This window comes from Xiphophorus hellerii, chromosome 14 (assembly GCF_003331165.1).
Source record: "Xiphophorus hellerii strain 12219 chromosome 14, Xiphophorus_hellerii-4.1, whole genome shotgun sequence".
NCBI classification, from domain to species: Eukaryota; Metazoa; Chordata; class Actinopteri; order Cyprinodontiformes; family Poeciliidae; genus Xiphophorus; species Xiphophorus hellerii.
In genome coordinates, this window is record NC_045685.1 from 27,416,472 (window position 1) to 27,427,464 (window position 10,993).

Genomic DNA, 10,993 nt, shown 5'->3' on the forward strand with positions numbered 1-10,993 from the left:
CACTGCACCGCTCCTGTAGGAGGAGGAGCATCAGAAGTTATAATTTACATATTTTCTGATGCTGTAAAGGACAGTTTCTCCTGAGGACTCCTGCAGACCAAGGAGCTCCATTTAAAGACTCTTACACACTGCGCTGTTTTTATTTTTAATATTTTTGTTGGCTTTCCTCCTCATGTTTGTGTCTGTGCTTGTATATTTTTAGGTACTTTCTGTAAAAGTTCTATGTATTCCTTTGAACTATGAGAAACTCAATCTAATGTAAAGAGATGGGGGGGAAAAACCTGTAAGTTGTTTTAAAAAACATGATTTTTAATGGTACAGTCACTGATGAAACAACTTTACCTTCATTTTAGCAAACTATTTATTTTTCTATGTACTGATGTTCTGTTCAGAACTATTCCTCAGGAGCCACAGTCCAGCAAGTTTTAGGCATTTTCCTGCCCCCACAAACCTGCTGTAAGTAAATTAATGACTGCTAGACTTCTGTAGCACTTAATTGCATGTTTAGTGGTTAATGCATTCATTTGATGCAGGTGTGCTGGTGCAGAGAAATATCTAAAGCATGAAAGACAGTGGATTCTGAAAATTAGGAATGAAAGCCAATGATCTACGTAAACCTTCTGATTTTAGACTCAGTGTTGGAAACGCTGAGAAGAAACAAGTTTGTTAGAAACAGACTGTCTGAGGAATGCGCTGTTCAAACATTGGAGGCGTTCTTGGGTTTTGTTTCTGCTGAACCTGCTCAATAAAAAACGTCTTTGTGCTGGAATGCATAAGGAAGTTTTCCTTCTGCATTCCAGCAGGTGTGATGGTGTTTGAACTATGTGAAGTGAGTAATCAAGGAAACACACATTCACAAAGAAACTCACAATACATTTGTAAATTTGTTTGCTTCAACCTCAGTGCAGCTACCATGTTTTGTCCGTCTGTATTGAAGGAGATGGTCTAAAACGGTGGACTTGGATGCTGACTCGTGCAGAGAAGTGTAGTGGCAGCTGGAATGTAGCCATGCTGTGAAAGGTAGACATGGAGAACAGGGAAAGGAGATCAGAAGAGAACCAAGTATCTCAGAATGCCTCATGAGTTGGACATCCCAGTGAAAAGTTTATACAAACTCAATAGAAAGTGGGGAATACATGAAAATGTTCAAAATTAAAATATAATAGTTTATTTGTGCTGTCCTTGTTTAATTACAACAACTTCTCTAAGTCCAGCCCAGAGTGTCATACTTGGATCGTCCACTTGTTGCTGCTAAGGACAACAGAGGAAACAGGGAGGTCCAGTTCTGACACAGGTCCAATAAAAACCTTTTAACAGGATGAAGAAACTCTGGAGAAGATGAGTAATTTCTATGAAAATGTTAAAGCGCCATTTCTACTCAACGGATTAGAGGTGAATAGTGATTTGTGTATCAGTTTGGTGAGATGGAGGGGAAAGAAGCACCAACCATCACAGCTTCCCTCCCTCTCACACCTGACTGGGGAAACTGGAGTAGGTCTGTATTACCACTCCAGACACAGTGACTGGCTGAATGCATTATGTGACTGACTGTGAGTATAACCAATAGTAATGCATTCAGAGCAGTACAGGAATGCATGAGGGCAGATTTTACTCTGGGTCACACCAGCTGGCAGTGGAGCGTAGGAGCAGCGCCTGGCTCTGATTGGTTGTTTCTAGTTAGCGCTGGGAGACGGCAGAGAAGCAACATTTTTTCTCTGATTTTCAGCAAATATAAATATATATTTTGTTGGAAACTGTGGTATTCAACAACATTACTTGAGTATTATTGTGAACTATTAATACTCTCCATTTCAGTGAAATTTCTGGATACTTTATTTAACACAAGTAACTACAACAAAGAGAAAACAAACATATTTTAACAAAAATATGTAGGAGAAACAGACACATTCCTACAAACCTTCCTAGTTTTTAGACCGGCTTTGTTGGTTACATGTTATTTTCTATCTGTAGGGCTTTACTCTTACTTGATTAATGTCTTGAAAAGCTACTTTTTACTTTTATTTGAGTAAAAATATATTGAAGTAGTTGTACTCTTACTTGAGTAAAATGTTTGGGTACTCTATGCCCACCTCTACCTACGCTACATCGCTTGCTATTTATTTATTTCCAGGAATAAACCCAGTCCTCTTTTATTTCTGTGCAGAATTGTGCTCATTATTTGCTTTAAGACATTAGTTTCAGCAATGTATTTTCTAAAGCTTATGCTAATTATTCAGCATTTCTGTTGACTCATGCACACTTATATGTCACTGAGTAATTTTTGTTTATTTTGTATTAAACAATATGGTTATTTCATTTCACATAAATATCAGAACCTCCATCTTTACCACAAATGGAGAAATAGAGAACAGAAAAAGTTAAACACCTTGTGGGAATGAATCAGCCTGAAAGCATCTCTTCTATGAAACACAGGCATACCAGTTTATTCACATATTTTTAAGGTGGGTGTAACTTACATCTATTTATACTCGGAGTTGACTGATTCAAACTTTCATTATTGAGAGGTAAAATGGCTCAGAGAGGAGTCCAGCAGGAGAAAATCTCTTGTTCCATCTGTTTGGATCTACTGAAGGATCCGGTGACTATTCCTTGTGGACACAGTTACTGTATGAACTGTATTAAAGACTGCTGGGATGGAGAAGATCAGAGAAGAATCTACAACTGTCCTCAGTGCAGGAAAACCTTCAGGCAGAGACCTGTCCTAATAAAAAACATCATGTTAACCGAGTTGGTGGAAGATTTGAAGAAGACTGGACTAAAAGCTGCTCCAGCTGATCACTGCTATGCTGGACCTGATGATGTGGCCTGTGATGTCTGCACTGGGAGGAAGATGAAAGCTGTCAAGTCCTGCTTAACGTGTTCAGCTTCTTTCTGTGGGGATCACCTCCAACCTCACTATTATACTCCACCATTAAAAAAACACAAGCTGGTGAATCCATCCCAGAAGCTGCAGGAGAACATCTGCTCTTGTCATAATAGGGTGTTGGAGATCTTCTGCCGCACAGATCAGCAGTGTATCTGTTATCTCTGCACTATGGATGAACATAAAGGCCATGAAACAGTCCCAGCTGCAGCAGAAAGGGCTGAGAAGCAGAAGAAGCTCCAGGAGAGTCGACAACGAATCCATCAGAGAATCCAGGACCAAGAGAAAGATGTGAAGCTGCTTCAACAGGAGGTGGAGGCCATCAATGTCTCTGCTGATAAAGCAGTGGAGGACAGTGAGAAGATCTTCACCCAGCTGATCCGTCTCCTCCAGGAAAGAAGCTCTGATGTGAAGCAGCAGATCAGATCCCAGCAGGAAACTGAAGTGAGTCGAGTCAAAGATGTTCAGGAGAAGCTGGAGCAGGAGATCACTGAGCTGAAGAGGAAAGACGCTGAGCTGGAGCAGCTCTCACACACAGAGGATCACACCCAGTTTCTCCTCAACTACCCCTCACTGCCAGCACTCAGTGAGTCTAAAGGCTCATCCAGGATCGATATCTGTCCTCTGAGACACTTTGAGGACGTGGCACCAGCTGTGTCAGAGCTCAGAGATCAACTACAGGACGTCCTGAGAGACTCATGGAGAAACATCTCAGATGCAGTAGCTAGAGTGGAGATTCTACTGTCAGAACTAGAACCAACTGCCATGGAAATGGCTGGTCAATGTTTAAAGACTGTATACCATACCCCTGATCACTCAAGTTGGACACGCAGGCTATTCATCCCCCCGCCCCGCTCCAGAGCCAACCCTCCACCCCCACCTGCATCCTCTCTTTTCTCCACAGCTGAATCCCCACCCCAACCACTCTTCCGCCCACCACCATTATTTATGATGAGATCAAGGGGACGAGCAGGGAGACGGCTATGAAAACCAACTGGCCTAGAAATCTTAGTTCTGGTACTGGCACCGGGACATTGACTGAACCAACAGTTCCTCGGAGCAGGGCCGTGCAGAGATCTTTGGAGCTGCAGGGTTTCATCGTTAAAAAGGTTCATTGAACAAGATCTTAAAACAACGTTCAACAACATAGCAACAACCCATCAAGAATCTAATATTTAATTGGATCCTACTGTGTCCCTGTCATCATGTGGGGACAATGCAAATCAAATGTAGTCTTTTTTCTTGATAGGTGTAAAGTTGTGGTTTCTGCTGCTGACAGCTGAAGGATTGTGTTGATCTGAGACTGTAGCTGTTAGACTATAGGAGAGAAGGTCGCTGGTTATGAAGTTATGAAATAAGCAAATTTCCTGCTTTTTTTACTAAATAAACCCAAATAATTTCTGACTGTCTATAACAACTTGGCTGCTTTAAACATTGAAAAAGCTCAGAGGGGTTAACTCTGCATAATGTTTTTGATGTTAGCACCTCTGAGAATTTTAAGATTCAGAAAAATCAGGGCAAAGAAAACTCAGTAGCTGCTGGTAGGGCCCGTCCAGACATTCAGGGCCCCGTCCAGACATTCAGGGGCCCGTCCAGACATTCAGGGGCCCCTTCCAGACATTCAGGGGCCCATCCAGACATTCAGGGCCCCGTCCAGACATTCTATAAATACTTGAATGTAACACAGGACCACAGATGCAGTTCCACCCTCCTCAACTTACCTTGAGCCTGGTGTCTTAACAACATGGAGGCAGAGGCACTAATAAAAGATGAAAAAAGTGGCTTGCAAGCAGGAAGTGAAGATATTTGACTAGAGGGGAATCCTCTTCAGGGATTTTTAGTTCTTTAGAGCCACCTACTGGTAGTTTGGTGCAGCTGCATGCAAGACGTTCTTCAGCCACATGCTCAGAAAAAATGGAAGCTGGTGGAAACTCATGTACACAGATGTCACAGGAAACAATCAACAAGTGATCACTGAACTAATGATCCCTTAAACCGATGATGGGGACCCAGCATCTCCAAGAGACTGTGGTAATTTGGACCAAAGAAACACGATGTGCAGAAATTTTATAATAATTTAAGAGTGAATACCTCACTAGTTATGTTTCAGGTTTTTGGTTTAAATTGTGATTTTCCATACATGATATAATCTTCTTTTGTTGGGAAAAAAGAAAGTTAAGAAGGTTAGATTTTAATCATTTGAATGATATGTAATTCTGTTAGTCTTTTTGTTTTACAGAAACGGCAACAAAAAGATGCAAGAGGAGAATAATCTGAGAAGTAACTAATAATGATTTAATTTGTCTTGTTTGATAGTAGATGAAGTCTGTGTATTAATAAATGATTCTCATAATCTTGCAGTTATGGTTTTCATGGTTTGTTTAATAATGTGAAATAACCTGAGCTAGTGGGAGCATATAGATATTTAATAAGAGGAGTCCCAGGATTACACCTTGGGGTACCCCGTATGAGACTTCATGGAACAAAGAGAACCCAACCAGAACCAAAGGTGGAGATTTGTTGGTGAAGGGAGCTGAGAACTGATCCAGGAGTCAGTGGTCCGATGCTAGGTTTCTTTTCTCTGTAATGGCTTTGTTAGCAGTGGGGGTTGCTGGACATTAAGCACAAATTGTCCAATATTATTAACCCTTTTAACTGTCATCCCCAAATTGGAATGGGCCTGTATAATAACCTCAGGTAGAAATATCACAATTTCCTGATGTCACAGTATAAATACAGCTCTAAGATGTGTTATTTTATATTTTCTTTAGCATGCTTTGATGGAACTGCGTCAGAAATTTGCCTCTTTAATGTTTTCTGTTCTAAAAGAACTAGGATATATGTGGATTTGACTGCAATTTTAAACTAGCGTATCACCACTATAGTGATAAACTCTATTGATCACATATTTATATTAATAGCACAGATTGTCTGTCATCTTAATCCCGTGTGAATTGGCTGTTAATCATTTGTAAAGTAAAAATTCCCCTTAAATTACCTACTATATTTGTCTATGATGGATTTTTATGTTTTTGCGATTGAAGCACTTTGAGCTGTCATATTGTTGAAATGTGTTATACAAATAAATTTGTTTGATTGACGAGAATCAGCAAGTTAACGTCATGTCAATGAAATGTGAGTAAATTTCATGTCGTGATTTGTTCCACACATGAAGACTGTAGTTCTGTAAATAAGACCTTCAACTTGTAAATGAAAGACAGCAACGGCTGCCAGACCTGGTTTTTAATCAGAAGTGGTGCTGGAGGTACAAAGGTTGTTTTTGATTATGTTAAATGTTTTAACTACAGGTGTCGCTTTACAAGCTGCTGTTTGCTAAAAGTTCCTTTATGTAGTTGTTGATCTAACTGCGTGTGCAGTTTGTTTGCTTTTAACTTCAAATCAAATTAAAAGCTTTTAGCTGGAAGGGAAATTTTTTTAAATGAATAAGCTTTGACTGAAACTGTGTATGGGTTTGCTTATTGTGTTCTACCACAAGCCCAGTGGTAGAAAATGTAATCAATGGACAGTAGTAACCATGGACTACAATTTCACAATAAAACAACTTTCATCATACAGCAAAATAACATGAAGGGGTTAAATTGCTTAATGTAAAATGTCTGTACTGTAACTTGCAAAAATATACAGTATTTAATCAATAATAAGCATCAACACCTAACTCTGAATCAGACTCAAACACCAAACTACAATTAACAAACTGCAACAACAATCAGGCTAAATTCTATTAAAACTGAAGAAAGTCGACTAATAACACCAAGCAGCTGAGGCCTTGCCACCCACAAGAACTAAAACATACTGGCATTGGATGAAGTAATCACAGATCGTAACATTTAATTCAGAAATCTAAAAGACTTCAAATTCGGATGGAAACCACAACATCAAGCAATCCCCCGCTGTGATCGAAGGTCTTGCAAATGTTGTGCACTCATTCATACGCTGATGGTGGCAAGCTACTGGATAGTAGCCACAGCTGCCCTGGGGGAGTCTGGCAGAACTGAGGTTGCCAAGCACCGGTTAACATCGGGACGTCTGACCTACACCAGCAGGCAAGGCAGGTGAAGTGTCTTGCTCAAAGACACCACAGAGGCAAACAACAGGAGCCAAACCAGCAAACCCCTGAACGAGGAACAAACTCCTACCGCCATCGTCCAAACTTTCTCCTGGACAATGAAAGTGGTGATAGCCTTCCATGCAAAACCAAATTCAATGTGTTGAGTGTGCTGAAAATATCAGCTAAGTATGCCAATTTTGTGAGCCATTAGAAATTATCCACCTTTTTTTATGCAATTCATAAGTATGGTCCAGGAAGAGTTTTACCTCATCTTGAAGTTCAAACAGATGTGTGAGAACTTTTCCGATGGTAACCAACAAACCTCTGCGTGAAACACACTTTGTGTGTTCGCTTCCTACTTCAAGTCTCACACAGCGCTTGGAGAAGACATGCGTTTCAGTGGCTTTCTGTTGACGCTGCCATCTTTAAAGGCCTGGAAATGCCGGGTAGTGACGAAGGAAAAACACCACAGCCTTCAGTTTCGTTTGGCCAGAGTGCAGCGCTCACCAGAGCAACCTGCAGCCTTCTGTTAGCAAGGCAACACTTTCCTTCGATCTGGTTAATTGTTTTCAGACTCGTCCACAACAGATTTTAGACATTATCTCAGCTGTTCTCTGTGGGTGGAACAGTGTGTTGTAGCAGCAGATGAGTAAACTGCACAAACAAATGAATCCTTTCTGTTTTCCTATCATTGCAGTTGCACCATCTGTACAAATCCAGACATGTCTTTACCAATCCATATTATTCTTCACAAAAAACTTGAGTGGAAAATTGCTTCTCTTGTGGTGTTTGTTGGCAGGGACTGACAGAAGAGAAAGTCATTGTGTACTCCGCTGGCATAAATGTGTCTTATCTCAGCAGGTTTGCCTCATTCCTTATGTTGGTAGATTAATTCAATTATTGAGAAGTTCTGACTAAATATGAGGAACATTTTGGGAAGGATCCATACTGCTTCCCCCCCCCTCCCTGCAATTTCACTTCGCCCCCACAAGGGGCGCGCCCCACACTTTGGGAACCACTGCTATACTGTAATGCGGATGTTGATTTAAAAGAAAAAGTCAAATTTTCTTTTTTTCTTTTTCCAGTGGCTATTATTTCTCATCGTGTGTAAATAAGGAACAATTTTTGCATTTGTGATGTAATTATAATTAGTATAATATTTCTAATTTGGTAAATGTTCTTTTCTGCTGTATTTATTCTAAACATTACCTCGGACAAATTCATCGTATTAGGATAGCAAATAAAGTATCTGACTTTGTTTAAGTGATTTATTTATTTTTTTCATCACACACCTACAAGAATGACCAACATGTTCATTTTTGTTTCATTTTAACCGACATTGAATCTGAAACTGGTCTGTAAATTTTTACACAAAAACATTTTCATTTCTTTAAAAAAAAAAAAAGAAAAGAAAAAAAATCTACTTAAAGTTTTGTAAACACACAGGAGTACTCTCTTCGAACATAGACGATCTTCGGCAGGGAGGGAGCTGAACCGTTCTGTCACGTGAACACGCCGCCCTGAAGCATCCACGCGCCGCCCTGCAGAGCAGAGCACGAGACGTTTACCTTTGATGTGGGATCTTAGACTTATAACTGTGACGTCAGTATAATGACTAAAGCAGCTGTTTGTAGAAAACAAAAGGTTCAAATAAAGAGAGAAGAAGAAGAAGAAGAGCTGAGTTTAGTGTTCAGCACCATGGACAGCTCAACAGGGGGTCTCATGGTGCTTTTAATTACGGCTGGAAATTAGAGCGTCGATAAGAGAGAAATTAATAAATCAACAGAATTCATGAAAAAAACTCAGACAGGTGTTATTATTTTTTCTTCAGCTGTGAAGAAATAATTATATATAATAAAATAACACCAACAACTCCTTTAAAATGAATTAATTGTAGATATCGTCAAGAAACTGATGTAAAGTCGATAATTTATTGATTTATTTGATATATATATATATGTTATACATGTTGTTGACAATATATCAATAATATATCAGACTTAACTTTCACGAATCTTAATTCAAAAGAGTAAGATTATAATTTTTATATTTTTCAAAATAACTTAATAATTGATTATTTTTGCACTGAAATTTATCAATAGATATAAATTCTATAAACTAGAAATAAATCTAGGAAATTCCCCTTAAGTTAAATGTTAAATGTTTTAAAGTTTTAGGTGAAAAACAATCAGTGAGTTTCGGTGTTTAAATATTTACCAGAATTTAATTTGTTTCTATTTGTTGCTGTTTTAAATGTACACAATATGTTTGTACTGCCAATGAATAGAATAGAAAATCTTTTATTGACCTTCAGAGAGGAAATTCAGGCAACACTTTGCTCTTGTTGTTTTATTTATCATGGTTAAATGTGGTTTTTACAATTACATTCGGGAAAATCTTTACAAAAATAGGAAATATGAGTTTCATTGTTACTTATTTTTAATTTTAATTTTATTATTATTAATACAGATGTTTTATACGTCAGAAAACATCGGTTCGGTTTTTTTTTTATTATTAGTATCTGAACTGGATCCACATCCATTATGAATGTTGTACTTCCTTTGTTCCACCACCAGAGGGCGGAACGTCCTTCTCAGCGAGGAGTTCCCCAAACATTTCCTCTCCTGTGTAACAAAAACTCATTCCTAAAGGTGAAGCTATATCACAGATTTCAAAAGAAAATAAAAACTGGGGACCGCAGATAGCATAGAAAATAGCGCCCTCTTTATTTCAGGAGCGCAATGGTCCCATTTCCAAATAAGGTATGAGCCTGCCATCCCGCCCCTTTCTGCTTGCTGCAGCGAGGTCCTTCTCGCTGCTTTTGCTGAATGAATGAAGTTAGCCTCTGTTTTGTGTTGATGGTTGATCTCAGGGATCAGTAAAGCCAAACAGAACTGGACCGGACCTTGGTTCTGGTCGGGGAACGCCTCGGGATTCCCCAGAGGAGCTGGGGTAATGGTTGGATGATGGTTGGATGATGTATATACTATGGATGGATGATGGATTCTCTTGTGTCACTCCATTAGCTAACCTTGCTTGGTGTTTTATGAGCAGCAGTCAGATCTGAAGCAGCATCAGGCAGCCATGTTGGTGTCACCTGGACAGGTGAGCTGTGACGGTGGACTGACCCGAACCTTGTCTTCCAGCCAGATGTTACCTGGACTTGCAGTCCGGCTCCACCCAGATGTCGTTGCTCCTCTACATCCTCGGTTCCTCCTTTCAGGTGGAGGAGCCTTAGAGGCCCAAACAACAGAAGGACTCTGTGTGCTTCCTTGTAGTGCTGTTACCATGGCAACAGTGTCCTCCAGCTTCACCTGCATGACTCCTGCATGCTCAGACGCACCTCTGGGTTATTTTCAGCTGCAGGCAAACCGGACTGATACGACGGCCTCATGGAGGAGAGGCAGCCAATCGCTCTGCAAAGACTCTGTTCAGAGATTCAGTTCAGTGACTCAGTTCAGTGACTCATTCCAGAGGTTTAACCCTTTAGCTGCTGTGGTTCTAGTGAACCCTGTGACTGACTAAGAGCTTCCTGCTGGGCGGAGTCTCTGGACTGGGAGACCTCCAGTCCTCTACCAACAGGAAGTCCTCTCAGGTCTGCCCCCCCACTCTGTCACCTGAAGGAGGGATCCATCTGGTTCTGGTTCTGACCTTCTGCTGATGTCAACCACACCCTGAGGAGTTGGACCTGGTGGACCGGTCTGGAGGACACAAACATGTCCAGCTGGACGCCATCAGAGGTTCCTCCTGAACCGCAGCCAGGATGTTAGACAGACATGAGGGTCAGAGCAGAAAGAATCTTAATCTGTCCCCGAACGGAAGTGGGTCGGGTCAGAACGTGTCAGAACGGGACAATACAGGACAGAACAGGACAACCCTGTCCACCTGTCCGGTCAGGAAGTCGTCATCATGGTGTCCAGAGGGACAGGAAGTCCTGGAGTTCTTTTACATCTCAGAGCAACTCCTGATCAGTCTGGTTCTGGAGGGACCCGGTTCTGAACCAAAGCAGGATGAAGGTATTGACCACCCAGCCTGGTTCT

The 10,993-nt window shown here is 40.6% G+C and overlaps 1 protein-coding gene across 1 annotated transcript; it reads left to right on the forward strand.

The window, feature by feature from the left end:
- The first annotated feature begins 2,530 nt into the window (after positions 1-2,530).
- On the forward strand, positions 2,531-4,606 carry LOC116732594 (E3 ubiquitin/ISG15 ligase TRIM25-like). The gene has a single exon (XM_032582880.1). The coding sequence runs from the start codon at positions 2,531-2,533 to the stop codon at positions 3,869-3,871; it is 1,341 nt and encodes a 446-aa protein (XP_032438771.1). The 3' UTR covers positions 3,872-4,606.
- Positions 4,607-10,993: the final 6,387 nt, after the last annotated feature.

Excerpts from the sequence above, each read along its gene's own strand:
- LOC116732594 (XM_032582880.1), top strand. The coding sequence starts at position 2,531 with ATGGCTCAGAGAGGAGTCCAGCAGGAGAAAATCTCTTGTTCCATCTGT.